The 26,718-nt window shown below is 33.3% G+C and overlaps 1 protein-coding gene and 1 pseudogene across 1 annotated transcript; both read right to left on the bottom strand.

The window, feature by feature from the left end:
- Positions 1-11,493: 11,493 nt before the first annotated feature.
- Positions 11,494-12,204, bottom strand: LOC132628470 (uncharacterized). Its single transcript, XM_060344247.1, has one exon. It carries the CDS (start codon positions 12,202-12,204, stop codon positions 11,494-11,496), a length of 711 nt encoding a protein of 236 aa, XP_060200230.1.
- A 2,175-nt stretch (positions 12,205-14,379) lies between these two features.
- LOC132629422 (fe(2+) transport protein 1-like) lies at positions 14,380-15,841 on the bottom strand (annotated as a pseudogene).
- Between the last annotated feature and the right edge of the window lie 10,877 nt (positions 15,842-26,718).

Raw genomic sequence — 26,718 nt, 5'->3', positions numbered from 1 at the left:
ATGAAAAAAACTTTAGGAAAACTTAATAAAAGACAATCTTACCCAGCTCCCTCAGGCACGATGAAAACCCGACTGATCGAATTTGTATCTACTAAGAATTTCAAATTCTTCAAATTCTATTAATAATAAATATTATCTAATTAAAATTAAAATTCTTAATTTCATTGTAATTATTACAAGATATCTTTATTTATATAATAACATAATAACAGATACAAATAGTAAATCGAGGTACCCCTTCTATGACAAATTTGAACCTTCCATCTATTTTTGTGCCGTTAGTAGGCCTAGACTTTCCGGCAATTGCAATGGCTTCTTCATTTCTTCATGTTCAAAAAAACAAGATTGTTTAGACCCACTGGGACCCAATCTCATCCATTTTTTTAAAAACGTGAACTTGTATCATAATACGGATATCTATTTATTGAAATATAGTATAACATGTGATTTCCACCGAACATAAAGGAAAAAACTTACTTCTTTATCTTTTGAGTTGTTCTGCCGGATCGGTCGCTCAAGATCTTTGGTCTTTATCCGGACCCGATGAAAAAAATGGGATCACTTCTTATGGACTCGTTGAGAATGATTCTAATCTAGTTCATGGCCTATTAGAAGTAGAAGGCGCTTTGGTGGGATCTTCACGGACAGAAAAAGATTGCAGTCAGTTTGATAATGATCGAGTGACATTGCTTCTTCGGCCCGAACCGAGGAATCCCTTAGATATGATGCAAAAGGTCTCTTGTTCTATCCTTGATCAGAAATTTCTCTATGAAAAATATGACTTAATTTATTGATCATTACATATAATTCAATTAAGATAGTGTATGAAAATATGATGTTTTTCGATTTTCCTTTGAGAAAAGGAGGATTTTTGATTGGGTGGGTTCAAAGAAAAAGAAGGATTTTTTGTTTACCTTACTTACTTTCCTTTTCCTTATATCAATAACTCAATCAAAATGCAATTATCTCCAAGAACAAAAAGTCTGTTATGCTTAATACCTTTAGTTTGATCGGTATCTGTCTTAATTCGAGTAGTTTTTTCTTCGGCAAATTGCCCAAGGCCTATGCTTTTTTGAATCCAATCGTAGATATTATGCCAGTCATACCTCTGTTCTTTTTTCTCTTAGCCTTTGTTTGGCAAGCTGTTGTAAGTTTTCGATGAGATCCTTAATAATATCTAGGAAAAAGCAGAATATTTGATGGAAGGACGGGGAATCCTTTTGAACAACCCGTTATAATAGGAAAGGCTTATATCTTGAAATTAATTCATCAAGTTGATGATAAAATCCATGGGTGTTCCGGTGGACATTATGCGCTTGTTACACAACAACACCTTAGAGGAAGAGCCAAACAGGGGGGACAGCGGGTAGGAGAAATGGAGGTTTGGGCTCTAGAAGGGTTTGGGGTTGCTCATATTTTACAAGAGATGCTTACTTATAAATCGGATCATATTAGAGCTCGCCAGGAAGTACCAAAGATCGTAATGCCAGAGGAATCATTACCGCAAGGCATAGAGGGGGAGGTGATAAGCGTCTATACCGTAAAATCGATTTTCGACGGAATGAAAAAGACATATATGGTAGAATCGTAACCACAGAATTTTCTAAAAAATTGTAAATATCCTTGCATATTTAGGCTTCAAGGAATCCATAACCCCAATTTCTACGGGAATGTCGTTTAGTGGGCCTATGCATGTTTGAACAGCCTCGGTTAATCCTGTCTACGTCCAATCTACGGTAGAAGACAAGGTTCCATTGGAACAATTATTTATTTCAGTCCAGGGTTCCTCGTCTCTTTTTGTTTTTTTTGAAAAAGAATAAAAAAAGGGGGAGGGTGTGGGGAGAAATGACAAGAAGATATTGGAACATAAATTTGGAAGAGATGATGGAGGTAGGAGTTCATTTTGGTCATGGTACTAGGAAATGGAATCCTAAAATGGCGCCTTATATCTCGGCAAAGCGTAATGGTATTCATATTACAAATCTTACTAGAACTGCTCGTTTTTTATCAGAAGCTTGTGATTTACAACCAATAACTCTTTCTTCTGTATCGAGAATGAACTAATGCCCTGTTTAGGTATCTCGATTGAAATCCCCGTAAATGGTATTTTCCGTTGAAATAGTATTCTTGCTTATTTCGATGATCCTAGATACAGAAGAAAGAGTTATTGGTTGATCAACACTATCTCGACCTTGAACTACCAGAGCGTTATAAATATTCGGCATCTTGCCTGGGGGAAAGGCTACATCTAGTACCGGACCGATAATTTGGACGACACGCCCCAGGTTTTTTTTTTCAAGCGTGGAAACCCCAGAACCAGAAGTAGTAGGATTGATTATCATAATAATAAAATAAATAAACATGTCGAAATGTTTTTCAAAAATTATCGAATTCAAAAAAAATGCCCGCTAGCATGTCGATCGGTTAATTCAATAAAATGGGAATTAGCACTCGATTTTGTTGGCACCATGCAATTGAACTTGAACCAATTCAATTGTTTACTTATTCAATGAGACTGAGTGAATTTGCAAGCTCACCCAGCCTATTTTCATTTAAAAATCTTAAGTGGATGAATCAGAATCTTGAGAAAGTCTTTCATTTGTCTATCATTATAGACAATCCCATCCGTATTATCTATTCTATGGAATTCGAACCTGAACTTTATTTTCTATTTCTATTACGATTCATTGTTTGTATCTAATTGGCTCCTGTTCTTATTTCTTTTTTATTTCAATTTCAGCATATAGGTTTATGCCTAGCCTATTCTTTTCTTTGCGTTTTTCTTTCTTTTTTATACCTTTCCTAGATTCATACATCATAGAGGAATTCCATATATTTTCACATCTAGGATTTACATATGCAACATATACCGCTGTCAAGGGGGAAGTTCTTATTATTTAGGTTAGTTAGGTATTTCCATTTCAAAAAAAAAAAAAGTAAGAAATAAAAATTGGGTTGCGCTATATATATGAAAGAGTATGCACTAATGATGTATTTGGCAAATAAAATACCATGGTCTAATAATCATCCATTCTGATTAGTTGATAATATTAGTATTAGTTGGAAATTTTGTGAAAGATTCCTGTGAAAAGTTTCATTAACGTGGAATTCGTGTCGAGTAGACCTTGTTGTTGTGAGAATTCTTAATTCACGAGTTGTAGGGAGGGATTTATGTCACCACAAACAGAGACTAAAGCAAGTGTTGGATTCAAGGCTGGTGTTAAAGAGTACAAATTGACTTATTATACTCATGAGTACCAAACCAAGGATACTGATATATTGGCAGCATTCCGAGTAACTCCTCAACCTGGAGTTTTACCTGAAGAAACAGGGGCTGCGGTAGCTGCGAATCTTCTACTGGTACATGGACAACTGTATGGACCGATGGACTTCTCCCAGCTGTAGACCATGATATCCCGGTGCCTGTGCAGGTACTGGTGCAGGAGGATTTCTAACTTAAAATATAACTTAAGAAAACACAATCCCAACCAATTTTAACTTTGAATTCTCTATAACAATTCTAAATTTAATAACTTATGGATTCTAACTTTAATATAATTTTTAAGAGCACAATCCCAACCAATTCTAACTTTGAATTCTCAATAACGATTCTAACTTTAATAACTTATGGATTCTAACTTTAATTCTAAAAATTGAAAAGTAAATCTAGTCAAATAAAGTCTACATTTTAGTTTAGAGGTTATAGAAATATTATAACTTAACAATTCTAACTTTGAAAAGTACAATCACAACCAAATCTAACTTTGAATTCTCAATAACAATTCTAACTTTAATAACTTATGGATTCTAACTTTAATATAACTTAGAAAAGCACAATCCCAACCAATTCTAACTAAGCTAACACAAAGACATTGACAATGAACATAAAAAATAGCACAATCGCAGTGTGTGTGTGTGTGTGTGTGTGTGTGTGTGAAAAGTAAACTAGTCAAATAAAGTTTATATTTTTTCACAAATTGAACATTAATAATTTAAGAAAGCACAATGCCTACCAATTCTAACTTTAATAACTTATGGATTCTAACTTTAATATCACTTTGAAAAGCACAATTCCAACCAATTCTAACTTTGAATTCTCAATAACAATTCTAACTTTAATAACTTATGGATTCTAAATTTAATTCTAAAAATTGAAAAGTAAATCTAGTCAAATAAAGTCTACATTTTAGTTTTGAGGTTATAGAAATATTATAACTTAACAATTTTAACCTTGAAAAGCACAATCCCAACCAATTCTAACTTTGAATTCTCAATAACAATTTTAACTTTAATAACTCATGAATTCTAACTTTAATATAACTTTGGAAAGCACAATCTCAACCAATTCTAAAAATTCAAAAGTAAATCTAGTCAAATATCTATATTTTAGTTTTGAGGTTATAGAAATACTATAACTTAACAATTCTAATTTTGAAAAGCACAATCTCAACCAATTCTAATTTTAAATGCTCAATAACAATTCTAATAACTTATGGATTCTAACAAAAAGCCCAATCCAACAACAACAACAACAACAAAAAAAAAAAAAAAACTAGTCAAATAAAGTATACTTTTTTGCACATATTCAACATCAATAATATTACAAACAATGATAACTAAGCTAACACAAATACATTGACAATGAACATAAAATACAGCACAATCTCAAGCAAAAAAAAAAAAATGAAAAGTAAACTAGTCAAATAAAGTTTACATTTTTTCGCAAATTCAACATTAATAACATTAAAAATGATGTTTAACAAAGCTAAATAGACTAACATTAGGCCTAAAATCTACAAATTAAACTAAAACTAAAAGAATTTTAAAAGCCCTAATTTAAAAGAAACTAACCTCAATTTACTAAGTTAAAAATGAGGCTGGGGTATGTGGGGGTGGGCTACGCCGGTGGAGGGGGGGTGGGCGGCGAGGCTGGGGGGAGGAGGGTGGGCGGGGGGTTAGGTTTAAGAGAGAATGGGAAATGATTTCCCAAACTCGTTTGGCTATTTTGTTATAATAATAATAATAATAATAATAATAATAATAATAATAATAATAATAATAATAATAATAATAATAATAATTGTGTTTTTAAATTGTTGACCAGCCTTTGACCAAAAAATTAAAAACCGACGTAGTCCGTCGGTTTCCTTAAACAAAATTCGTTTATTAATATTTTAAAAACAAAATGAATTTTAAATTATTTAATATATTTTTAAAACTAAAACCGACGTTGTCCGCCAGTTTTTTATTAATTATTTTTGGTGGAAATATAATTTCAAAGTTCTGCCAAAAAAACCGACAAAATTAAAAAAATAAAAAATATTAGAAATACACAAAACCGACGCACTTCGTCGGTTTTCAGTCGGGTTTTTGTTCGTCAAACTTTGGCAGTTTTTTAGTAGTGAAATGATACTATCTCCTACATCTCTGTGTGCACGTCTTCTTCTTTTATTCATCTAGGGTTCATACACCCTTTAATCTCAAGTATTTCAAAAATTCATTGAACTCAAAAGAATATAATCAAAATGGATCTTAATAAACTGGATTTTCTACCGGAGATGCCCATCAAGTCTCCTGTTCTCACCAAGGGGGGTGGATTTACATAGTGGTGAGGGTGTTACCCGAACACCCTCGGCAAAAAATTACAGTGTATATATAGGGTAAATTTTTCATGTTTATGTACATATATTAACTTTTGAACACCATGAACAAATGCAAAAGGTTAGCTCAAATAGCCCAGGGTATTCAAAATTGTCTCTAGCGTCCTAGGTTCGATCCTCAGGGACAACATAATTTTCTATATTTAGCTTTTATTGTTTTTTTCGAACCCTCTGAGTGAAAATTCTGGATCCGCCACTGCTCACCAACTCTCTCAACTAAATGGAAAGAAAAACATTACTTATCCTATGTTGGTAAACTACAGAAAAGAAAGGAAAAGGGAATTCTTGGGTTGTGTAAATTTTTACTTATCCTATATACTTTTTTTTTAAATTTCTCAGGATGAATCCTAGTAGAGTTGTATATTATTATTAGAGGCAATAACTGGAGGGACTAGACCTTACCCCTAATATACAACAGTTGATTGTAAACAACCAACACAAAAAGGAGGATGCAAATCATAGATCTTATGCATTCTCTAAGATCAGACTGACCTATAAATCTAACTAACAAAGAAATTGGCTTTGTCATATCTTAATCTCACACTGGGCAGCTTCTTTTGTCCAAACTGAACATCCCAAAAGCTCCTCTAGGCAGCTGAGTTACATCTTGAATAGTAAGAGGCTCATCCAAAGTAGTAGCAAGCTTTGCAAAATAGTCTGCCACTCTATTAGCTTCACTATAAAAATGGTTGATGCTCACTTCCTTGCCTTCAATCAGTGTCAGGGTATCCTCAATAATAGATTTTAGCTTGATGTTGTTGACATTATCTTTCAAAAGCAAATTTCTTACAAGCATTGATTCCAGCTCTAGAATGCATTTGTTGATATTTCTATCTTTTATCCATTGTCCAGCATGCTTTGAAGCCATATCCTCTACCACGTTATGGCTACTACATTGTATTTGGACATCAAATGCAATTAAAAGATCACCATTTTCATCCCTAGCCATACCTCCAATAGCTTCTTTCCCAGACTACTCCATGAAACTTCCATCAGTATTTATTTTGATCCATCCTTCATGAGGCAATGTCCACTTTACCATTTTGTAGATGGTTCTTGGTCTGAGTTGCTCAATCTCTGTGCATATATAAGGCCATTGCAAGTCCATCTTGTAGCATGGGAATGCTTTGTCCGTTGCAACTTTCATGTTCCAGAGTACTTTCTGCTTCATTCTTCTTATGTACATATTGGTTTGACTCCCATATCTGCATTTACACCTTGCCTTCCACTTTTCCCAGCAAATAAAGATTGGAATCACTTGAATAACCATCTCTTGGATTGCATTTTTGGTCTGAGTTTGTCCCCATTCTTGAAGAAAGGTCTTTCCTGGCTTTCTTTGGTATCTAATACACAAAGGGTTCCCAAAGAAAGACCACAATCTCTGAGATATTTCACCTTCAAAGAAAAAGTGTTGAATTGTTTCTAGAGCTGGTACCGCACAACATAGGCAGTCAGTAGGCATATTATCTACAAACCTGCACACAGAGTTGTTAGTAAAAGGCAGTTTATTTTTAATCATTCTCCAAGAAAGAAAAGAAATTTTAAAAGGAATGTTTTATGCCAAACACTGTTGATCAATTGATCAGGTGGATTGTGGTTTCTCGTGTCATTCCAAGCTTCTTTATTTGCAAAGATTCCATCTGAAGTAGTCTTCCAAATGAGGTAATCATCCTTGTTTGGATCTCCTATGTTGATACTGAGAATAAGCTGACAAATCTAGTTGGGCAAGATGTTAAGTAGGCTTTCAATATCCTAGGTTTGATCCCCTATTAACTCCTTCACTTGAGTTTTTGTTAAGTGCACATAGTCTGGACAGTATTTGGCAATATTACCAAGGTCTGTCCAATTGTCCCACCAAAAACTATTATCACCACTCTTAATATTCCAGGTCATATTAGGCTCTGCTTTGGTTCTGCTCTTGGTTAAAGACTTTCAAATATGAGAATTTCCAGATGCCCATTTTTTACTCACTGGGTGGGCTCTAATACAGTATTTGGCTTTTATAAATTTTTCCCATAAAGAATCTTGACTTCTAAATCTCCACCATTTCTTTAAATTCATAGTTTAACAAATATCCTTCATTATTCTAACCCCTATCCCCCTTCTCCGTATGTGAGCATAGATTTTCCCAAGAGCTCCAGTGGTAATTATTTTTACCATTTGAGGAGCCCCAAAAGAATCTCACAAAGTGCTTTTCCATCTGGTAGATAACACCTTTAGGTGGAGTGAGAGCAGTAAGGGTATAGATAGGTAAAGACTGCAATACATGCTTTACGAGAACAATTTTACCCCCAAATGATAACATATTGCTTTACCATCCGTTAAGCCTTTTGATGATCTTGGAAAGAAGCTTTTCAAAATATTCCCCTTTTTTTCTTCCTAAGTAAATTAGGCATCCCAAGTATTCAAGGGGAATTGTTTATCCATGAATCCAGGAGCATCCCTGATTTTATTGACCCTAGAAAGACCAGTTCCAAGGGCTGTTAGAAAAAAACACTTGTTGTTGTTCATTTTTTATCCAGAGCTCTTTTCATACCAATGAATTTGTTTCAAAATCATTTTGATTGACTTGGTGTTACCACTTGTGAAGATAACAATGTCATTTGTATAAGATAAATAATTAATTGGTGGCCCTGTGTTTATCATGGAAAAAGGTTTAAAAAAAACTCATTTTGATTAAGATTATTAAGAAATCTAGCCAAAACTTCAGCACCAATAATAAAAAGAGAAGGTGAAATAGGATCTCCCTGTTTATGTCCTTGAGATGAGGTGAACAAGCCATTTCTTGTGCCATTAATTGTAATAGAATACCATACATTGGATATTACTCCCATCATCATGTTGGTTACCTCTTCAGAGAACCCAAACTTGTGAAGAACAGCTATTAAGAAAGGCCATGACATTCTATCATAGGCTTTAGCCATGTCTAACTTGAGAACCACATTGCCACCTTTATTCTTGCATGTGATATTCTGGACAATTTTTTGAGCCAATTGAATATTCTCTGTAATAAGCCTCCCTTTTAGAAAACCACTTTGGTTTTCAGAAATCATAAGAGGAAGCAAAGGATTAAGCCTTCTAGAAATAACCTTGGTGACAATTTTGCTGGAAAAGTTACTGAGGCTGATTGGCCTGAATTCAGCAAAATTAGAAGGACATTCTACTTTTGGGATTAATACTAGAAGAGTATGTGCAAAGAATTTAGTTAGTTTTCCTCCAAGAAAGAAAAACTGTACAAATTATACCACATCCTTCTTGATTATATCCCAACAACATTGGTAGAACTTTCCAGAGTATCCATCAGGACCAGCAGCACTATCTGTGCTCATGTTAAAAACAGCCTTTTTGATCTCATCTTCTTGAGGACAACTGATCATAAAATTGTTATCTTCTTCACTTTATGCATCTGGGAATGTAATCAAGAATACTAGGGTCCAGAGTGATCTGTTTGAGGTTGAATAATTGTTGAAAGTGTGTGAGAGCCACTTTAGAAATCCTTTCATCTCCAGAAACCCATCTTCCCCTATTATTCATAATTCTAGTCAGACTAAGTCTTCTTCTTTTGTCCCTTATCACAGAATGAAAATACTTAGTGTTGCTGTCCCCCTCCTCAAACCACCTCACTTGAGATTTCTACTTTAGAATACTATCCTACTTGTTCAACCAATAGATATATTCAGCATGCCCTTTGTTGAGTTCCTCTCTACTATCTTCTGTTCTCAACTCCATATCCTTCTCTTCCAGAAATTGCATCATGGCTTCCCATATCTCAGTATTTTCATGAACATCTCCTATTTCTTCCCTTGACCATTTAGAGAGTCTTTTTCCCAATCTTTTGAGTTTTTGTTGCAATCTCCACATGGGGTTTCCTTGAATGTGCAAACTCCAATCAGCAGTAACTGTATCCCTGAAATCTTCTTGTGAGGTCTAGAAATTCAAAAACTTGAAGTACTTCATGCCACTGCCTTGATCATTCTTACATTTGAGTAGCATAGGCCTATGATCAGAACCAGCCCTTGGCAGGTGCTTCACAGTGTTGGAACTGTATTTTGGGCCCATTGGTCATTCATAAAAACTTAGTCTAACCTTTTCCATATCATCAAGCTTGGAATCCAATTGTTACACCATGTGTAATTTGAACCAATATACCCAATGTCCACCATTCCACAAGAGTCCATGCATTCAGAAAAATCATAACTCTCCATATTTCTATGAGGTAACCCTCCAATCTTTTCTTCAGGATGGACGATTACATTAAAATCCCCTCTTATGCACCAAGGTTTATTGATTACCCTGTTGAAATCTTCCAGACTGCTCCATAGCTCCATTCTTTTGGTAGAAGTACACTTAGCATAGCAGTTACAAACATCTCCTAACAGTTTTGATTTTTTTTTAACGTTTAAAGTCATTTGTTGAACATGATTATGTATCACACTAATATCACATCCATCTCACCAAAAACACCATATTTTGCCATTGATGTTGGAGATGCAATGACTGAAACCCAAGAATCTTTTGTAACCCTCTATTTTATTGCTATTTACCAATGGTTCTGAAATAGCAACCATGTCAGTCTTGTATTTATTGACCATTCTTTAGTCTGTGAATGGCTTCCTTGATCTAACTCCTCTAATGTTCCAGATGATTGCACTGACCATTAGAAACATTTAATGTTTGGATTTTTTGTTCTTCCCCCCTCTGCTAGAAGGTGAATATTTCTTTTTGTTTGTCTTGCTGCTCTTGTTGTTCTTTTTGTTTTTGTTTTTGTCTCCTTTGTTTAGAGACATGTCACTCTCTTGTTGCTGACTATTTTCTTCCTCATGATTTTTCTTCTACACCTCTTGCTTTTCTATCATGTTGTCTTGGTTGCTTACTATGTTCCCTTCTTTAGTATTACTTTGCTTGATTTTGTTGCTTTTGTTTTCACCTGTTCTGCTTTCAGTGCTCATGTCCATGTTTATATCAGGTGGGATGCTCTTGCTAGCCCCTTTTTTAATCTTGTTCCCTTTCTCATATCCTCTAATCTTACTTCTTCTTCTTCTTCTTTCAGGTGAGATACAAATTCTACCACATATTTCTCTCAAGTGTTGTTGTGCATCACTTTCTTTCTGTGATTGCTGTGCTTTTTCATTTTCCTTCCATTCTTCTTGCCTGCTGACTTCAGTGTTTTCTTCTTCATTGATGCCCATCCTCTCTTGATATATGTAGGTTTCTAACGTGTTGTCATTCAAGTCTACTACCAAATTGATTCCAGGATGATTTTTATAGCAGTTGGAAGGCTAGAGGATTTTGTAGCAGCAGCCTCTTTGAAGCTATCATTTATATTCTCCCCAGTACCTTTTTTATGCATATCTTCCTGGTTTCCCCTTTCAGCATCTGTGGACTTTATCTGGTCAACAGTATTTTGTTGTTGATTAACCTCTTTCTCAACATTTCTAGTATCAATTTCCCCTTCACTGTATTCTTCCTCTACCCTTTCCTGTTCCTTTGACTCAATGCTCTCACCCTCCACGATTTTGTTGTTCGCTTCTTCTATACTTTCCTTTCTCATATTGATTTTCACCTTTTTTCTTTTTTTTTTGGCATCTTCTTTTTTAAATTGCTCAGTCTTTCTTTAAGAACAGAACCAGTTTTTTGCCCTGTTTCTTTTCTAGCATGTTCCTTTCTTCTTTTTTTTTTTTTTTTTTTTTTTTTGCCCTTTGTGTACATGTTTGTCCTTTTTTTCCTCCTCTTGTTGCTGAACCTCTTCTTTCTCATTTTGTTGCATCTGATTCGCACCTTTTTTTTTTCCTTTCCTGGGTTCATAGTTCATGTTCTTCTTTGTGCCCTCAACTTACAGCTCCTCCTTCTGATCTTGTTCAGTGATTATGTCATTTTGTTTTTGGGCACTTGATTCAGCTACCTCAACAACCTTATTGTTCTTATCAGCTTTGTTCCTTTCCTCAGCCTTTTTTTGTTCCACCCTTCTACATTCAGCAATTGAGTGTCCCAAAATCTTACAAAATCTACAGTACTTTGGTACATTTTCATATTCCAATCTCTGATAGAATCCCTTCAGAGGAGAATTATCCTCTTCTATTCCAACAAAGATGGAGTTCACTTTTGGTTTAGTAAGGTCTACCTCTAGCCTAACCTTTGCCGTGCTTGGTCTAGTTCTATGATCAGTGGCAAAGTCAACTGTAAGAGGTAAACCAGTAGGTTCCACTATATGTTTTACATAATTCCAAGAGTGGCAGTGGTATGGGAGTTCCGGCAATAACACCCAAACTAGGACTATAGGGGAATCTTCATCTGGTTTGAAATTAGGGGACCATTTTTCATACCACATTACTTGTCCCTCAATCTCTACAGACCTTCTATACCAAACATGCGTAAAATCTTCCTTTTTCAAGAAGTCAAAAAAGACTGTATGATAATTAAATGGCCCAATTCTACAAGTACCTTTAACGGTGATTTTTTCAGCAAATTTTGAACGAATTTTATCAAGTTGGGGACGGATTTTGATGAATTTACCTACAAGAGTAAATTTGCATTCCTCCGCCATCACTTCGTAAAAGTCCTTAGCTTTAAATAAGACCGCAGGTACACCATTATGGGTGGTGCTCCGAGCTTTGACACTTGGATTCCCAAATCTATTTTTGCTAGGGCTTGGGATGGCAGGATTTTGAATTGTCATAGCATAGTTGATGTTTTCTTGAGTTTCATCGGTCAATAGAATCGGGTTGTCATTTTTTGGATTTTTATCTATCAGGCGCGCCGTTTCCGGCACCTACGGCGTCCCCATTGGGACGGAGCGTGAGGCTCAGTCACGGAGAAGGGCTACTTTCGACCGTTAGAGACTAACGGCTATGTTTTTTGTACGGAGAGCTTTTATCTAGAGAGACTTATCCTATATACTTGCGCTAGCTTATTGATTGTATAAGACTTTTCAAAATTGTTTATAATAATAGTGTTGAGTTACTTCATTTATTGACTTAAATTTTTAAAGCTAACTATTCAAATTCTTTCACTTGATATATCATAGGCAACTTTGTGATATCAAAGATTTTTTAAGAGCCCGTTTGGATTAGCTAAAAAAAGTGACTTTTAAGCATAAGTGCTTAAAGTACTTTTTAAGTGCTGAAAGTTACTTTATAAATAAGCAGTTACGTGTTTGGATAAAAGTGCTTAAAGGGTTTTTAGAGGTAAGGGTAGTATTGGAATTAACAGAAAATATAAGGGATAAAAGGATAAAGTTGTTGGTCAAACCAAAATGACTTTTAAGCCAAAAAAAAAAAATTGGGGTTGAGAAACTTCTTGGTTTTGACTTATTTTAAGCACTTTTTAACTTAATTTAAGCTATTTTCTATTTTACCAAACACCCAAATAAGTTAAAAATTGCTTACAAGCTGGTTTGACCAACGTATAAGCCAATCCAAGCAGGCTCTAAATCCATTTTCAGAGTTATTTTCTCTCTATCTGCTCTATTATCACTATTTTGCTCCCTCTCTACGGTAGATAACTTCAATTTATGGAGTCTACTTTACTATTACCCTAGGGTTCCTCTCCCATAGACAGGGGCGGATGTACCAAGAGCCCAGGGTGTTCACCCGAACACCCTGGACAAAAAATTACAGTGTATATTTAGGGTAAATTTTATGTGTTTATGTACATATATTAACTTTTGAACACCCTAAACATATATTACAGTGAATATTTAGGTTCAATTATTTTTCCGAACACCCTGAGTGAAAATTCTAAATCTGCCACTGCCCATAGATGTATGTTAAGTGGGCCGTAACTGTTTGAACAACCTCTGCGAGTAATAATCTTTTTATTTAAAATTTAAACGCATATTATCTAACATCACTAACTACACAAACAATTTCTCAATCAAAAAATATTAACGATTCTCATATTTTTCTCAGAATTAGTTGTTATATTATGAATTTATTTTTTGTAAAGGCAAAGCTGCATACACAAACACGCTTAGACTTGGGTTAGTACTGTAGAAGCTCAATATAATTGTGCTCTATTCAGTGCTATAGCCTATGATAAGTTTGGCTGGACTCGACTCAGTTTGATTCATCTTGACTCGATGCCCAGAAAGCAAATGTTACAAATTATATTTTAGCGCAAAAACTTTTTTTTTAATATTATTTATGTTATTTTTAAAAGTTTGTTCTCATTAATATGAGGGACACGCGCGTACGCTAAACTAGTCATGTAAAATCAGGGGCGGGAACTCTAAAGAAACCTGGAAGGATCACAGAAACTTATTTGTTTGCAATGTTTGATGAAAATCAAAAGGAAGGAGCAGTCACAGAGCAACACTTTGGACTCTTCTATCCAAACCAGACTGCAAAATATGATCTCAAATTTATGTATAGCGATTAATTAACAAGGAAGATTGCTATGTTTTTCCCATCATATGCAAATGTACCTCTCTTTTATCTCTAATATATTCGGGATACATTTATCGATGTCATACTTCGGTACTTGTCTTTCTCAATTCTTAGAAATTAATTTTACTTAATAGTAATTCCTAGAGGTATCAATTGTTAAAAGTCTTGACAAAGTAACTAGAGTGTTAGTTCAGTTTGAGTCAGTTTTCCTCTAAAAAAAATAATCGAACGGAAGAATCTCCTTTCCCTGAATCCCTCACATTGGTGGCACGTATTTAAAATTCAACAGTTTGAAAAGTACTAGTATATGAGAGAGATCAAACTAAATACTGTACATTATTTTTGACTACTCATAATTACATACGGATGATGGAAACAAAATTAGAATAAGAACGAAAAAACCTAAACAAAAACACCTTCCTTTTTTCTGAAAAAGATTAAGAATTTACGCCCATATAGCCATGACAGACATGCCACCAGCCCCTAATAAAACAGCAAGATAAGCCCATGATTGAAGCTTCATATTATTCTGCAATTTGGTTCCCATAAAATCAGCTGCAAGGAGATCCACCAATTCCATATAATTCAACAGACCTGCTGAACATGCATTTAGCAATCCCACCACTATGAGTGCTGTTGGACTATTCTCACTATACACATTTGATAAACATATTCCAAGTGCTATCCCAAATGGTGTTGTTAATGAGAAAAAGAACACCAGGATTGCTTTCATCTTCATACCATATTCCGCCTGAACACGAAATAACAAAAATTAGAGATAAGTTAGTTGGAATTGAGACGTAGTTATTTTCATACTTGATCATCTCTAATCACATACTTTTCTGATACTCATATTGATGCAATACAGTCAAATCTCTCTATAACTGCATCATTTGTCCCGATATTTTTATGTTGCTATAGCGTAACACTATTATAGAGAACACATAATATAACATAAGATGAAAGATCGTTCCACAGAATGCAGGGTTGTTATAGAGAAATGTTGTTATATGGCTATTATAGAGAGATCCAACTGTAATTAACAATTTTGACCGAGAATTGAAGTTTATTTTCAAGATTACCTGGAGGATGCAACCTCCTAGGCCCATTCCTTCAAAAAGTTGATGGAAGCAAATAGCAGCTACAAGTGGCCTAATTGTACATGGATTATCGGATGCTCCCATGGATAGCCCTATCACTACGGAGTGCACAATAATTCCAAGCTCCAAAACCTGCATTGCCATGACATTCAATTGTTAAGGTGAATAAACATGAAAATACTGCTTCTTTTGATATTCAGATAATCGTCACAGTACCAAAAATAAAAAATGGAGTCATCGCATATGAATCTACGCTTAGAGTTAAAATAGCCGAAAGCATAGCAACAAATGTCGTAAAGGGGAATTTTCTCCAAGGGTTCTCCAGCAAGCACTCTGACCTAAGGCAATCGAACGAGTCAGGCAAAACGTGCATGTATCCAGTGGCTAGTATAACTCCGGAAGTAAATTCCTTGACCAACACGAATAAATTCGTATCGGGTTGTAATGCAGGGATTGTACGAGAAAAAAGGGGTAAACAAACACCAATCATGCTAGTCACAAGAATTGAAGCAATGGCAACAAGTTTCAACTTAAATGCCTCGTTCTTGTTTCTACATACATGACCAGTATCTGAACCACATTTCATTTTAGTAGTTTCATTATTATTTTCAGATTGACTTGTAGTTTTTGATGGGAAAGAGACGAGAATGAGAATGAAAATGAGAAGAATAACAATATATTTAGAAGAAATTGCCATTGGAGAATTTTGCTAATAAAGAGACGTTTGACGACAATTGATGGAATTTTCAGAGGATCTTATAAGAATTTTGAAGTCAAAGCTAGTTGATCGAATGATACTTTTACCCTTATGTTTAATCTAAATTAGGTAGTTAAGTTGTAGATGAGAGTGTAATTCTTCGATTTCATGAGGGGTAGAATAAGAAGTATGTACGAGAAATGTTTGTTTGTAACAAGCTTACGCTACGCGTGTGGCGTCATTATTTTGACTACGCAGTGTTATATTAAAGTCTATCAATGTGTAGCTTTACATATGACTAAGATGACTTGTCATCCTATGTGGCATTAGGCGTGGGCCCACATGATCAAGATAATTTTTAGTTTTTATTTTCAAGCATTCATCTAAATCAAAAAGTAATTGATTTATCAAAATTTTCGGAACTAATTTATTTAACAGCAGAATCAGCTCGAGTATCATCAATCTTATTTAAGACTGCAATGATATTTTAAGAATGCATTTCATCAAAGTAGATTAAAAGTTAGACAGGAAGCTGATTGAAAAAAGACAATTGCTAATAATATCTTTTTCAATTATGTTTAAGCAATCAATATATAGAATTTAGAATGGCACAAAAAAGTTGAATAATTTCTAATCTAATAAAATTACTATTTCAGAATATGTAAGTGGGTAACTAGTTCACGGTTAAATATTGCCCAGAATTAACAATAAGAAAATAAAAGATCCCTAAAGAATGTGATTATTTTTGGTCAAGAGAACATTATATATCAACTAATTCAAATTGAAATAGAGGAGTAAAAACGAATACATATATCCTGATTGGTGAACCATTAAAAACATTTATTATGCACACTAGTCACCTTGCACGATTTCCGGTTCGATCGGTCGGATTTTTATTGATTAGGTGAATCCAACTTAGAAAAAAGATGAAAATTGTAGGGTCCAATATATCTTCTTCAAAAGAATTGGCAAGTGAAATAAGGTGCAAAAGCCATTATTACAATTTACAGGTGTGATGCCACACAAACCAAAAAAAAAAAAAAAAAAACAATATACAACTAATATTTGTATTTTTATTTACTACAGTCAAACCTCTCTATAATGGCAGCGTTTGTACGAAAATTTCATAGCTGCTATAGTGAGGTGTTGTTATGCATGTATATTGACATTCGATATTTAGATCTCATTTAGCTGTTATAAACAAAAGTACGCAAATAATTAACTTTTTGTACTTTTTATGTTATAAACGAAAACAATATACTTGTAAATTTTAGAATCTCAATTGATTTTCATATCTCATAAATTAAAAATTGAAAAGACTAATAAATTACTACTAAATCCATAACTAGTTGTATCACATAGATAAAGAATTAAAATCTATGGAACATGTGCATTTTAAATTAATTGAGAATTTAAATATTTTAAGTTGGACGAAAGAACTCTACAATTTAGGCTGTTTCGTAAATTCTAGTCTCTTAGTGATAATATAATGCTTGAACTGACGAAGAACTTTGTCCAAATTTTCAACAAAAGGTGATTCAATAGTTTTCCCTTGAAGGCTGTCTAAGTGCTTAACAGTTAACTCTTCTATCTCCAAGTAGCAGTAGGTTGAGGCTTTTCATCGACAATTTTGTTGTCACATAATATATTTCTTACAAAATATTATTACACGCTATTTGAGTATGGTTGTTATAGAGAGGTAATTTTACAAAAAGTGTACTACTATAATGGATGTCATTGCTAAGGCAGAATGCTGTTATAGAGAAGTAAAATATAACATGAAAAATCGGTTCCGTAGAAAATCAGGCCATTATAGTGAAATGTTGTTATAACGAATGACAATTATAGAGAGGTTTGATTGTACTTATTATATACATCTTAGTTTGGTTAATTATATACAAGGAAAGGCAAGTAAAGATTAAGTTAACCACCAATTTTCCAGCTGTGTCTTGTGTGACACTAATGTAGTGATCTCTGATAATGACTTAAGGGAAATTTGCATTTCAATTCCTTCAAATATCGACAAAACCTAATTTCAGTTCTTGTAATTACTAATTAGGTATATTAGACCTTCAATTAATCGATTTTTGATATGAGTACTTTTGATTCCTCTAAGTGTACAAACCTTTCTAAATTTGACGAATTTTAAAGTGCAGAACAATGTATATAATGTGATTATTGCATATACGGATCTTTCAATATAAAGTATATGTACTTTATTTTTTGGCTGAATACATATGCAGCCTCTTAAACTTGTCCGAATTTTCCATTTAAACACTTGAACTTAATCTTGTTCTTATTGAACTCCTGAATTGTAACCAAATTGTGTCTATTTGACACGATATGCTGATTTGGCAAAGTGCGTATCTTCCTCTTCTTATCTGCGCGTTTGAAATTTTTGTGTTTGCTCTTTTTAATTCCTTTTCCATTTTCTATACTTTCTTTTAATATTTTTTTTCGTTCTCCTCTTCAGAAGAATGAAGACAAAGAAGCAGCCATTACAACACTTTGAATAGGATTTGCAGCTTTTATCTCATACAAGTCAGCGCTTCGATAGATTTTAAAAGCTGAAATATTGTAAAACAGATGGCGCTCAATAGTACTCTCAGCAAGCGAACGAGAGCTGGCTCTTGGTGGATGCACTGATTTCCCGTTGTGGCACCTAACGACGTTTAATTGGAAAGATTTACTCGAATTTTTATTTTTATTTTGACTGGAGCTCTCCTTCACAATGAAATTCAAATGAGAGTGAAGACCTTTGACAGTATTTTATATTTTTTCGGGTTTTAAATTCTTAATTAATAAGTTATAATTTCCACTACAAGAAAGTATAAAAACAGTAATAAAAAATTTAATATTTGGCAACAACTTAATTTTATTATTGGCAAAGAACTTTTTTTTGCCAAAGAATTTAATTTTATTGCTATAGTATTGATTATTCTTACAAAAAGTATTTTTGACAAAAAAAAAAAAGTTGTTGCAATAACAGGCTTTGGAAAAAGTCTATGGCAACAAAAAAAAAAAATTGTTGCCAAATATATTTTTTCTTGTAGTGTTCAAGTGAACTTTTATGAACTTATAAAAATATCGATATAACGCATTCTACCATTCTTGGGGTTGTAGAAAGAAAGGAGGGGAGTGAAGAAGAAGGAAGAAACTAAGAGAAGAAGAATGGTGGAATTGTTCGTTTGCTTATTTGGAGTTGAGCTGCCGACTGGTGCTCATTATCACAAGCTTAGATTGATGCTACTTGAAGGGTGCTTTTATAAATTTGCATATTTCTTGTAGTGAAAGGAAAACTAAAAATGGATAAGAAGGCTTTAGTTTGCTTGGAGTTGCATAATGCGTCTAACAAACACAGTTTAATTTGAGTTTAGGAGTTCAATAGGAATAAGATTAAGTTCAAATGTATAAATGAAAAACTCAAACAAGTTTAAGGGGCTATGTATGTATTCAGCCTTTTTTTAAAAAAAAAAACACTTTGACATTCCTTGTGCTGGCTATCCACCCCTCTTTTCACTTTTCCATTTTATCATCATCATCATTATTATTTCTAGGGAAAATGTGCAGATATACCCCTCAACTTTGTGATTTAGAGCAGATATACCCGTTCTCCCCCCCCCCCCCCCCCCCCTCCCCCTGCCGGTTAAAAAAGTGATGTATATATACCCTTACCGTTACAAAATGGTGCAAAGTGGTGTATATATACCCTTACCGTTACAAAATGGTGCAAATATACCCCTGCCCTTACACAAATAGTGCAGATATACCCTTTCCGCCAATGAGATTTTTTTCAAAAATCATTTAGCTTATTTTTTAATTAAAAAAAATGTCATGTGGCTTTAAGAAAAAAGTCTACCCATTTTTTTTAGTAGACATATTTTTCTAACGCCACATGGTAAATTTTGGGTCGGGTCTGGTTCATTTAAAAAATTATCTCTGTGGATATAAAAACAAAAAATAAGTCAACCCATTTTTTTAAACGAACCAAACCTGACCCACCAGAAAAAAAATTATCATGTGGCTTTAGAAAAATATGTCTACTAAAAAAAATGGGTAGACTTATTTTTAAAGCCACGTGGTATTTTTTTTAATTAAAATATAAACTAAATGATTTTTTTTAAAAAAAAGGTCAGCAAAAAGAGTATATGTGCACCATTTTGTAACAGTAGGGGTATATTTACACCACTTTTATAATGGGGGGTATATCTATCCTAAATCGCAAAGTTAAGGGATATATTTGCACCTTTTCCCTTATTTCTATCACTAGTTAATACACTCGGCTTCGCGCGGTCGGACAAATCTTTTTATAGATTTACTCCTTTCATCCAAAAAAGATTGCCTTAGTTATTAATTATTTGGATAGTCAAAGGATATTTTGTTTGACCATAATTTTTCAATTATTTGCTAAATATTTTGAATTGTTAGCTATTGTGACTTATAATACTTTTTATGTAGGTTCTAAATATGTAATTTTTATTTCAAAAAATTTAAAAATTATATGTCCGAATATGTAATTTTTATTTCAAAAAATTTAAAAATTATATGTCTGAATTCACACCGAACGTTAGTAAGTTTGACCCGCGTAATCCGAAACATGAATCTTTTTGGGACGGAGAGAGTAAAATTATTATTAAAAATAGAAAAATAAATGTGTAAGATATAAATATGGAAAAATCGAAGCTACTAAAAAAAAATACATATTAGAATAATAACATCAAAATGGAAGCATCACATACTTCTTGTATGTTTACAATGGTAAAGTTCTCCTAAAACTTTATGTCTAACCTAATCAGTTCCTTTGTTTCTTCTTCATATTCATAGAGTTTCACATCATATAAGCTCTATCTTTCCAACGCGATCATCCTTATTACTATATCCAATCACCTATTTAGGCTACCATGCATGAATCAATGGCGAATTACAGGAACATTGGCTAACATAAATTATAATACGAAATGTTAGAATATAATACGATGTTGACATATTTCCTCTTTGTGCCATGCGACTCTTGCGAGAAAGTTAACTTGGCGCACAGGGTATATTGGACCCACCAATAACCTGTTTCAATTTGCACTCATATTCACAATTCATGCAGCAAGTTTAAATAATCTGACATTGCACAAGTCTTGCTGTAATGCTTTTACAGACTCTAGTACTCCTGCCTCTTATTAGACTCCTTAACATCAATTATCTGCACTATTTCTCCAACAACAGGCAAGTTAATTATAGGAAGTTCAAGATACATTTCATGCTCTGTACTGGAGCATACGAACATATTTAAGACAATCAATAACCATAGACATTAATATGCACTAATTATCCTATTTAACTACAGAATAAAAACAAATTGTTAGGCATATGAATAGAACCAAGAGAATATTATAAACTAACGACACCGAATGATAATAATCTTAACATAAAGGTAATAAATATTAAGCATTTAGAAAAAATTGAAGGCATCTAAATGATATTTACCATTCGCCTATTCCTAATACTAAACTAATTTGTTGAAGTCAAAATGGGGGAAAAATTGCAACTGAAGACCTAAAGAATGCGAGTTATAGCCAACTAATTTAATGCAGGAAACTTGATCAAGTAACTTCTTTGCGTCACCCAAAAAAAAAAAATACACGAAACAACAAATAATGAGAAGATTTCAAAACTTTAACTTTAGAGACAGTCCGTGTAAATTTGCAACTTTTCATCAAACGCACGCAAGGAGTCCCCACAGAACAAAAGATATCATAAAGGTTCAACACAGAGACTGTAAAAAATATACGGATAGTGGCACTTGTAGGGGAGCAAGAATAGATGGACGAACAAATTGCACAATGGTATTGAAATGGATAGATATAGATCACATAACAATAGAGCTAGTCGTTTGGATAGATATAGATCACATAAAAATCTTATAGTAAGAATTTTCATATAAAGCTTACAATAGAGCTAGTCGTTAACGTCTTTGCTATGCTATTGTGGTCGTATTGCTACTATCAGGAACAGAGCACTGCACTCAAAACTGATACCAAAATAAGTACGTAAGAACATATAAAAAATTTACCATACACAGAGATAAATATTATGCTCCCAATGAATATGACCAGAAACAGAGTTTACCTTCATGCTGTTGAAGAAACACATAAACAACGAAAAGATATTATCTGAAAGTAAGAGTGTTTAACCCGCGGACTTTAACATCATTAGTCAAAGAACAATATAATTAGCATACAAAAAAACAAAAGTCTCGCTTCCTTCGCATGGTGCATTCACCGAATAGATATGAATTGTAAAAATTCCACTAAAGCATACGATTCAAAGTTTATTCTAACAAATTCAAAACCTTCTTAGTCCTTAAAATGCATACAGTGAAGAAAAGTAAACACAACATAGGAAAATGAAAGAATGAATAATTGCAAATGTCGTTCACTTTTTCTCTATTTTTGTGTGCACAAAAAGTATGCAATATTCAGTTTCACCGCATACACTATATTTAATGTCAATGATTAAAGATATGTGAGATCAAAGTTTTGTCGAGCCTGGCGGCAATGAGAACGTCTCCGCCTTTAAGCCTAGTGTATTGTCCTCCATGTAAAAGTAAATGTAAATTAATAAGAGATATATAATTTCATCTTTTTTTTCCCCCAGTAACCACTTGCGATCCATTTCTCTGCACTTTGCTGGTAACATTGAAGGAGTAATTCAAACATGGGCTAGACTAAACAAATCAGAGTCTAAGTAACTGGAAAACGCTGAATAAAAACGACAATAAGGAAAAAATATAGATTAGCAAAGGATCAAGAAATTGAACAAAGGTAATTAAGCAAAAAGATTGTAGATACAAGAAGATAGAGGAGGAGGAACACAGTGAGAGAAGCGGTACTGCTTCATATGCGGTGTTTTCTTCGGTTTCGAAGAGTTTTGGTTTTTGTATTCACCGTGAAAATTAGAGACCTAATAGAAGGTGGCTTTTCACAATGTTTGGGAATAGTGACTTTTGTTTATTGTGTCCAGATGGAAACGTTGTTCTTATCTTTTAAAAATTAGAAAAACGCAAAATTCTAAGAAAAAAGATAAATACTAATGTTGGCTTCAAAGAGCTATATCCTGCAATTATATATATATATATATATATATATATATATAGATTTTTATCGTCTAATTCGAATTCCTGGTTGGTCTGTTCTTCCTGCTTTCTTAATAAGAATTTTCTTTTCATAATTATAATATTTCTTGATTTTTCTTTTTGAATTGTTAAATTTTTTTAATTATTAATGTCTTATGTTAAATTTATATTATCACTCCATATTTGAGTTATAATCTTAGCATCTAAATATCACAATGCGTATACAAGAGGACCAAAAATACGAATTTTAATTAAAGACCAAATATTTAACCAAATATTACAAGACCAAAATAAAAAAGTCAATTATTGAAGGACCAAAAAAGTAATTGTCCCGTTATTTAAATGGGACTTCTACAGGACTACACATGCAGGTATAAATATTACCCCACCAAAAACCATTTGCAATTTTTTTTAATCAAAAATTATACAGCACAGATACATATTCTGAAGGTATACAACAGTAAGAATAGTTAAATCACACTGTTAAATACCATCAAGACATACAACATGTGGATTATACACTCCAAAGGTATTTAACGCACATTTTTACTGAGATTTTTATAAATATTTTTCCTAAGTAGTACTAAGTATAAAAATGGGTATTTTTAGGTAATTATTCTTCGCCGCATGGCCATTCCCGTTGGTTTCCTATTTAAATCCAGAGAAACTTTCAGTGAAAGTTTTAGAGGGCGCCTTATTTGACTGCCCCATTTAATCTATGAGAAATTTCAATAATGTATAATTTAGCATACAAAATTATATTTGCGTAACTATATTTTTAAATTACACCCCGCATAGCCGCTTTTTCACAATATACAACTTTATACATTTGGAATAGACAATGTATAAACCTTGTATAAAAGTGTATAATAATGCATAGAGTGCATAATAATGTATAAGAGGTGTTTATATCCAAGAAAATTCAATTGTATACAATAATATACAACATTTTTCAATTGTTTTATCACTTCTATTATATCCAAGGTACCCTAGCCTGATGGAATCACATTTACAGGCTTTTGATGTGAGGGTACAAATTGGGTCATTTCGAGTAATATTACAAACATGGGCTATTTCGGGTAATTATTTTTTTTCTAAACAGTCATAGGGGGTTATTTTCCCTTTAATCTATGCCCATTTTTCTATAATATTTAATTGTTTACTCGATATAAAGACATTTCAGAATACGCTTCTTCCCCTTCTCTTCTTATTTATCTCCTTGTTATGGAATTTTTTATATTTAAGGAACTCAACACGTCTTAAATTGAATAACCTTACACCCTGAAATTTTTATCCCACTATATAATCGAGATCTGAAAGTAAATTACAAATGCAATTGCCTAAAGTTTACATTGTAAAGGAAAGAACTTCAGTCATAATCGTCTGAAGTATGCACTACCGTGAGAGTACTTCGGTCACAAAATTCTGAAGTTTTAAAACTACGTCAGGAACTTCAAACGCGATTGTCTGAAATTTGCACTGTCACAGGGAGAACTTCAATCATAATTATTTGAAGTATGCATTGCTAGGAGAGAACATCAATCATATACATCTAAAGTATGCACTGTCATGAAAAAAATTCAATCACAATTGTTGACACCTAATTTTTGACCTCCCGTAATTTATTTTTATTACTAAGAGTCCTTGGATAAAAAATAAAATGAATTGTGCATCTTAAAGTGTCTAAATAATTTTTATGAAATTATTCAGGACAATATTTTACCTCTTTAAATTGATAAAGAGATTTTCAGGGCATTATAAATTATGTGAAAATTAATTGATATTTTATGACATTCATGGAATATTTTCTTGGAATTAATCAAAAATAAAACAATTTTGAATAATTATTTACTTAATTGTTGAATCAAGGAAAAATCAGATTGATAAATAATTTATTTTATTTTTTATCCAAGGTAATTTGAGTAATTAAAGGAATTGACCATTTTACCCCTCAACCTTTGATTCCGTTTGTTTGCATAGTTGTGTAATTAATAAATTATTTTGGTAATTAACTTGGTTAATTAGAGGGGTCATTTTGCAAATTGGTTTTGATTATTTAATTATTTTTACATAAATGACCACATTTGAATTGACCAATTCATGGTTTAAGGTGATTGGGGTCATTTTTGCAAATTTAGCCTCCTAGTGGCTTTAATTGAGATGACCAACTCCATGGGCAAATCAATTGAGGTCATTAGTGCAAATTAGCTTTAATTGGTTAATTAGTACCAAAATAAAGCTATATTTGACATAATTAATCAGATTAAGATTAGTCAAGGATATTTTTGCAGTTAGCTAGATAAAAGGCTATAATTGTAAAAAATCATTTAGTTTTAAAGCCAATTGAGGCCATATCTACAAAAATGGTTTTAATAGTCGTATTTTAAATTAATTGCGTCCTAATTTGATCATGCTTAAAATGTCATGGTTAATAACTGATATTTTTAGTTTGGGCCATTTATTGGACTGCATCTTTGGCCCTTCATACCTATATATACACTATGTATACGTATGTATACATTTGTGTGTATATATATGTCAAAAAGAGGCCCTTTCGTTTTTAAAAAAAATAGGACCAAGCTTAGTCCATAATGGACCAAACCCGTCCCACATAGCGTCTAAAGGGAGGGGGGGGGGGGGGGTATACGTATACCCTCCCTTCATTTCCCACTTCACAGACCCTAGGGGTCTTGGTGTAAAGAAAAAGAGGCAAGGCGGCTAGGGAAAAACCCTATTTCCTCCTCCACCACTCCCCCCCTCCCCCTCTTTTCCTTGTCGTGTCCCATCGTAGATAGAGTGTAGAATGTGGGAAATCAGAGGAGAGGACGAAGCATTAATGGCTTCGTCCTTTTCCATACGCTTTCTCCATAAAATCCGTCCAAACGCTCCCTTAAGGTACAATCCTTGCAATTTCTTTATTTATCATTGATTTACAATGGGTTTAAGGTGAAAATGAGCCTTGATTGTAGTTTCCTTTTGATCTGGACCGTATACGGTTGAATTCAAGTGAAGACTTGTGGAAAAACCACAAGTCCCACATCATTTTTGTAAGATTTGAGACAAGTTTTGGGGTTCTATTATCCCTCACCATTAAAACAAGTTTAAGAACCTTAAGGGCCTTGAACTTTGAGTTTTACTCAAAATTTAGGCTTCACTAGTGTTATTCAGACCAGTGTTTTAAAAGGCGAAGGCGTAAGGCGGGGCGTTTTACGTCTGCCTCAGTGAGGCGTAAGCCCCGAGGCACGGGGCGTAAGCCCCATGGGGTTTTAATTTTTAATATTTTATAAAATAATATAATTATAATCAATACTTTTAAATAGGTGAAATAGCGTAAAAAATGAAGAAAACTATAAATAAGTGATATATATATATATATATAAAAGTTCACGTGACGATGGGGCCCAAAGAGCACCGGCTGAACTCAAGAGATATATATATATGCTCCACCACAAAAAAAAAAAAATTAGAACAATATATTATACGTCTATATATATATATATATATATATATATATATATATATATATATATATGCTCTACCCCCACAAAAAAAATTAATTAGAACAATCTATTATACGCTACTTACAAGTACAAGTGACTGCTCGTTACTTTTTTGAGATAGTAGAAGACAAGATAAATAGTTGGAAAAGAACATATATTAGGCATTCTAGCAATAAAAAAAAGTCTTGACTTTTAAATTTAATATTTCAGTTCCTTTTTAAAACATTTGAGTAATTACATGTTGACTTTTG

The sequence above is a fragment of the Lycium barbarum genome, chromosome 2 (genome assembly GCF_019175385.1).
Source record: "Lycium barbarum isolate Lr01 chromosome 2, ASM1917538v2, whole genome shotgun sequence".
NCBI lineage: Eukaryota > Viridiplantae > Streptophyta > Magnoliopsida > Solanales > Solanaceae > Lycium > Lycium barbarum.
The sequence above is the reverse complement of the archived record's forward strand: the minus strand, read 5'-3'. Positions and strand labels throughout refer to the sequence as shown.

What these genes read in the sequence shown, in the direction of transcription:
- LOC132628470 (XM_060344247.1), bottom strand. Translation starts at nt 12,204, where the DNA reads ATGGCGGAGGAATGCAAATTTACTCTTGTAGGTAAATTCATCAAAATC.